Source organism: Coregonus clupeaformis, chromosome 3 (assembly GCF_020615455.1).
Source record: "Coregonus clupeaformis isolate EN_2021a chromosome 3, ASM2061545v1, whole genome shotgun sequence".
In the NCBI taxonomy this organism is placed as follows: domain Eukaryota; kingdom Metazoa; phylum Chordata; class Actinopteri; order Salmoniformes; family Salmonidae; genus Coregonus; species Coregonus clupeaformis.
This window is the reverse complement of record NC_059194.1, coordinates 43,588,170-43,594,502: the sequence shown is the minus strand read 5'-3', so window position 1 is coordinate 43,594,502 and position 6,333 is coordinate 43,588,170. Positions and strand designations below refer to the sequence as shown.

The 6,333-nt window shown below is 40.9% G+C and overlaps 1 protein-coding gene across 2 annotated transcripts in view; it reads left to right on the top strand.

Annotated features, from left to right (window-relative positions):
- The first annotated feature begins 1,331 nt into the window (after positions 1-1,331).
- LOC121580111 (retinaldehyde-binding protein 1) overlaps positions 1,332-6,333 on the top strand; it is a 30,352-nt gene continuing 25,350 nt past the window's right edge. The window contains exons 1-3 of one of the 2 annotated variants that reach the window (XM_041895163.2): positions 1,332-1,420; positions 2,330-2,370; positions 5,758-5,886. In XM_041895163.2, coding sequence (XP_041751097.1) covers positions 2,362-2,370; positions 5,758-5,886 — 138 coding nt within the window. In that variant the 5' untranslated portion in view covers positions 1,332-1,420; positions 2,330-2,361. Of the gene's footprint in view, positions 1,426-2,329; positions 2,371-5,757; positions 5,887-6,333 lie in introns of both variants that reach the window. The other variant, XM_041895164.2, reaches the window with a different exon arrangement.

Genomic DNA, 6,333 nt, shown 5'->3' with positions numbered 1-6,333 from the left:
TCTGGATAAGAGCGTCTGCTAAATGACTTAAATGTAAATGTAAATGTAAATACAGGTTGATGGGTGTTGACGCATTGCTTTAAAATTAAGGATAGGACATTGGATTGTTTTGTTGAAAAAATTCAACTGTTTCAAACCCTGTGAGGGGGTAGTTACACACATATCCCCTCACATTGTAATCTAGACTCAACAGTCTGACATCATCAACAACAAAATTGGCTCCTCATGAGGTGTCTTAAATATCCTGCAACTTAACTGTATTTTTGAAGAGATGCTATGGGAGTTTTGTATCATTTCAGCCAGTAGTTCTAAAAGTAGCACTCACAAGCCAAAACAGGTCTGTCATGCCAAATAGTGTCCACTTGCCAAAATCGATTAGCTGTTAGCGTCCATTGCTATATCAACGGTGTGATAAGATAATGCTTCGAATTACAGCAGCCCATTGTCAGCCTCAAAATGTCATCCCGTCACGTTTTTTCAAAAAGTTAGGCTTCAACCAATTGACGCTTATGTCAGCAGGCTTTGCGGTGCCAATGGGAAAAGATGAGCGTCAAAAAATGTATGTTTCTGTCAATACATTGCAGTCAGTGGGAAAAGATGAGTGTCACAGGGTCAACGCTTATGCAGTACATTGCATTCAATGGGGAAAATGAGTGTAAAAGGGTTGACGCTTTTGTCAATACATTGCAGTCAATGGGAAAGAGAAACAACAACCACTAGACACTTCTGTCAATACATTGCATTCAATCTCAAAATATGAGTGTCAACCAATTGTTGCTTATGTCAATACATTGTATTCAATGGGAAAATATTAATATCAACCAATTGATGCTTTTGTCAATATATTGCATTCAATGGGAAAAGATAAGTGTCAAAGGGTTGATGCTTATGTCAATACATGACAGTCAATGGGAAAAGAAGAGTGCCACAAGGTTGAAGCTTATGTCAATACATCACAGTCAATGGGAAAAGATTAGTGTCAACTTTTCCCATTGCATTCAATGGGAAAAGATGATTGTCACAGGGTTGACGCTGATGTCAATACATTGCATTCAATGGGGAAAAAAGAGTATCACAGGGTTGACGCTTATGTCAATACATTCCAGTCAATGGGAATAGATGATAAGATGAGACTCACAGACAGACAGACGTGTCTCTCTCTCTCTCTCTCTCTCTCTCTCTCTCTCTCTCTCTCTCTCTCTCTCTCTCTCTCTCTCTCTCTCGTTAATTATGTCACAGTAATGTAGTGTGACAGGTTAATCCTTCTCAAAGTGACACAACAAATCACTCCTCCCCTCCTTTCAGCCCTTCTGCTGTCCTCTCTCACTCCGCATGCCTTATCCTCTACCACCCGGTCTCTCGCTTGTTTTCTTACTCACTCCATTCCTGCCTGTGCAGCACCCAGAACCCCATCACTAAGGTAAGGTGTGTACTGCCTCTGCTCAGCGTGTTGTGTTGTGTTGACTTCCTGTTTATTATGATGATGATACATTCTAAAAAGTTGTGAAGAGCTAGTTTCACTGTTTCAAAACACAGGCGTTTAGGTCTGATTCTGTTTGTAGGGATGCTGGAGTGATGCTAAATGTACACCTGTAATATTTTTCCATTGCTGACATTGTGCCAGGTCTCTCTCGAAAAATGATTTTTACACCTCTAGAGATCATTTATACATAAAAAATTGATCAAGAATGCACAATAAAATTTATATATATATAAAAACATTTAAAAAAAAGTTTAAATAGACAAATGCAAGTCTAGCTGTATATAACAGTGATGCGCTCTCTTCTTAAAATTCCACATGTAGTTCTATATCTGGATTAAACAACGATGTCCTAAAGCAGAAACACGCTGGTTGATCAGAATAACTATCAGGGTGTGGCTATCTGACATAAATTGTTATGTGTTATATCTTTGTTATGTGGATGATAGAGGAAGTCTGCTTTACTTTACATTTTCTGTGTTGTTTCAGAGAGCTTTGACCACCACATTTGTAATGCAATGTGAAAAAATATATGTGAAAAATACATGGTAAAAACATTTTTTTAAATATGTATTTTGTATGTCAAAAATACATGGCAGATTACAAAACTGATTGAAAAACATTTGCTTTGATTCAGAGTGCATAAGGGTGGGGCTCCCAGTGCCCCCTCATTGTAGCCCTGTAGTCAAGAGAAGATGCATGAAATAGGATTATCTTATCCTATGATCTTTCTTTCATCACTTAACTTTACTGTTGTTTTCATGTGAAAGAGACTCTCTGGCACAGTAATTGAAGTGTTCTGGAGAGTAACCCATTGTATTCTCTGTTCCAACTCTTTTCTCTTCACAGTGTCTGTGAAGCTGCTGCAAGACCCTGTGACAATGGCTGCTGTAAGTTAATTTAGTAACTATTCAAAAGGTTACTATCCTGGTTGCCAGTCTGTTTATACTTTAGCCAACTAGTGAACTATTCTAAAGGCTTTTATAACTAGAGTGGCACTCTAAGTCTGGCTTTATCAGTGCAACGGTGTTGTATCAAAATCAAATCAAATCCAATTGTATTTGTCACATTCGCCAAATACAACAGGTGTAGACCTTACAGTGAAATGCTTACTTACAAGCCCTTTACCAACAATGCAGTTTTAAGAAAGAATACCAAAAAAAAAAAGAGGAAATAAAAGTAACAAATATTTAAAGAGCAGCAGTAAAATAACAATAGCGAGGCTAGATACAGGGGTACCGGTACCGAGTCAATGTGCGGGGGCTCCGGTTAGTCGAGGTAATTGAGATAATATGTACATGTAGGTAGAGTTATTAAAGTGACTATGCATAGATAATAAACAGAGTAGCAGCAGCGTAAAAGAGGGGGGGCAATGCAAATAGTCTGGGTAGCCATTTGATTAGATGTTCAAGAGTCTTATGGCTTGGGGGTAGAAGCTGTTTAGAAGCCTCTTGGACCTAGACTTGGTGCTCCGGGACCGCTTGCCGTGCGGTAGCAGAGAGAACAGTCAATGACTAGGGTGGCTGGAGTCTTTGACCATTTTTAGGGCCTTCCTCTGACACTGCCTGGTATAGAGGTCCTGGATGGCAGGAAGCTTGGCCCCAGTGATGTACTAGGCCGTACGCACTACCCTCTGTAGTGCGTACCCTCTGTATCGAGGTGCTTGGCTTGCCAACAAGAGTTGTTTCCCACTGGACAGCAGTTGCTTCCCACTTGGCGCCTGTACCACATGTCAACGGTGGTAGCTAACGTGGCCAATTTGTTCCAGCCTACATGAGATATAACTTGTAATATTGGTAGTAAACATCTGGATGTGATACAGTCTACTGCTTATTGGGGAGAGTTTGCGCTGCAAGCCAGCCACACAACAACACGGGGCACAGTGTCCTTCACCTGGAGCCAATATCAGGCCAGGATGACAGCTAAAGCACATTTATTGTAGTGATTTTCACCGAAAATGTACAACTACGGCATTAACGTCTACATTTTTGTAAAAAAACAACAACAAAAAATGTATCTGATAAAAACTGAATGATTCTGAACACTTTCCCAAGTCCCAACTTTGGCAGACAAGTTTCAAATTCTCACTGAAGTTTTAAGCCACAAGCATAAACTAGCTAGCTGGGAAGGGCTCATTAGGACGATTGACTGAACTGAATCTGTTCATCTACACGCGACATACATCATCAATTTGGGCACCAGACGTGTTCGTATAGCCTCGCCCTTTCGGGGGACATTTGAATGTCACTATACGTCACTGGTTAACTCTGTTGCTATGTAAAATATGCAGGATCTGGGATGGGCTCCTCCTAATCAAAGAGGTGGCTTTAGCAGCCCTCTGTATAATCATGTGAGGCAGATTAAACACTCCATTCACTCACTGGTCTGGATCATTTGTGGTCTGTCCCTGGGATGTAGTGCAGGGGGATTAATGTGTGTGTGTGTGTCTGTGTCTGTGTCTGTCTGTGTGTGTGTGTGTGTGTGTGTGTGTGTGTGTGTGTGTGTGTGTGTGTGTGTGTGTGTGTGTGTGTGTGTGTGTGTGTGTGTGTGTGTGTGTGTGTGTGTGTGTGTGTGTGTGTGTGTTTGTGTGTGCTTGTGTCTTTGCTTGACTGTGTGTATCTGCTGGTATGAATTTCTCAAATGTTTTTCTGTCTACACCTGCAGTTTGTCCGTAGACATTGAGATTCACCCTGTATTGACATTAATTGAAAAGGAACTGAACCCAAACCCTCTTACAGAGTGAGGTTGCCCATTCCAATAACCTTTCCATGAATTAACCTCTTAAGGATCGGACCCTTTTTTTCAATTTTCGCCTAAAATGACATACCCAAATCTAACTGCCTGTAGCTCAGGACCTGAAGCAAGGATATGTATATTCTTGATACCATTTGAAAGGAAACACTTTGAAGTGGAAATGTTAAATTAATGTTAATATAACACATTATATCTAGTAAAAGATAATACAAACCAAAAATGTTTTTGGGCCCATCATCTTTGAAATACAAGAGAAAGGCCACAATATAATCCGTGGTCCTCTGTAGCTCAGCTGGTAGAGCACGGCGCTTGTAACGCCAGGGTAGTGGGTTTGATCCCCGGGACCACCCATACGTACAATTGTATGCACGCATGACTGTAAGTCGCTTTGGATAAAAGTGTCTGCTAAATGGCATATTATTATTATATTATTATAATATTGCAGTTTAGGCGCAATTTAGAATATGGCCACTTGATGGCAGCAGGGCGTGTGCAAAGTTTCAGATTGATCCAGTGAAGCATTGCAATACTGGACTATTTTGTATCAAGTCTGCCCAAATGTGCCAAATTGGTCAATTGATACATTTGCAAGTACATAACTATAGAGAACATACATAAAATGATATGGTAATACAAAATGTAAGTTTACACACTCCCAGGAATGTCATACATTTACATTTTTACATTTTAGTCATTTAGCAGACGCTCTTATCCAGCAACTTACAGTTAGTGAGTGCATACTTTTTTCATACTGGCCCCCCGTGGGAATCGAACCCACAATCCTGGCGTTGCAAGCGCCATGCTCTACCAACTGAGCTACAGGAGGGTGGATCATGATACATGGTGGATCATTAGCTTATACATTAACTTTCATAGATCTAGCTGGCCGGGCGGGGTGGGTGTGGAGCCAGAGACAGCAGTGGTTCAAACTGTAGAACCCAGTTCCTACATTTGAATATAAAAATGGATTTTATCAAACAAAACTATGCTACATTTTATCTCTGGGACCCTTAGGATGACAAATCAGAGCAAGATTACTGAATGTAAGTACATTATTTACCTTCAGAGATGAATGTATCAAACCAGTTTTTTGTTGTTGTGCACTCTCCTCAAACAATAGCATGGTATTTTTTCACTGTAATAGCTACTGTAAATTGGACAGTGCAGTTAGATTAACAAGAATGTAAGCTTTCTGCCCATATAAGACATGTCTATGTCCTGGAAAGTGTGCTGTTACTTACAACAGTCATGCTAATCACATAAGCGCACGTTAGCTCAACCATCCCGTATACGGGACACCGATCCCGTAAAGGTTAAGTAAAGGAAAGATGGAGTGATGAATTTTTTTAAGTATTCAAATAGGGCCACCAAAAAGATGACAGCAAAGATTCAATAACGTTACTTTCACCGATTAAATCATGTTGGATCAATGATTACACAAGGAAAGGAGGAAATTAAGAATGAAGGAATTCAAACAGGTTCTTCATCTATCAGTGAAACCCTGATTATGTCCATCTGTCTAGACCGGAACGTTCCGTATGGTGTCGGAGGAGGAGCAGGCCATGAGGTCCAAACTGGAGCATCTGACTGTGAAGGACCACGGGCCTGTGTTTGGACCCTGTCCCAAACTGCCTGTACACACAATACAGAAGGTAATACCTATAACACCTTAAAAATCCTATTGTTGTTTATGACATTTTCAATCCCAATAAAATATGTATTATAAAAAACAACGTATTGCCTGCACATACACTCAGTGGCCAGTTTATTATGTACACCCATCTAGTACCAGGTCGAACCCGCTTTGCCTCCAGAACAGCCTGAATTCTTCGGGGCATGGACACGTTGCTCAATTGGTATCAAGGGATCTAACGTGTGCCAGGAAAACATTCCCCACACCATTACACCACCGGCACCAGCCTGTACCATTGACACCAGGCAGGATGAGGCCATGAACTCATGCTGCTTACGCCAAATCCTGACTCTGCCATCAGCATGACGCTACAGGAACCAGGATTTGTCGGACCAGGCAATGTTTTTTCACTCCTCAATTATCCAGTGTTGGTGATCGCATGCCCACTAGAGCCGCTTCTTCTTGT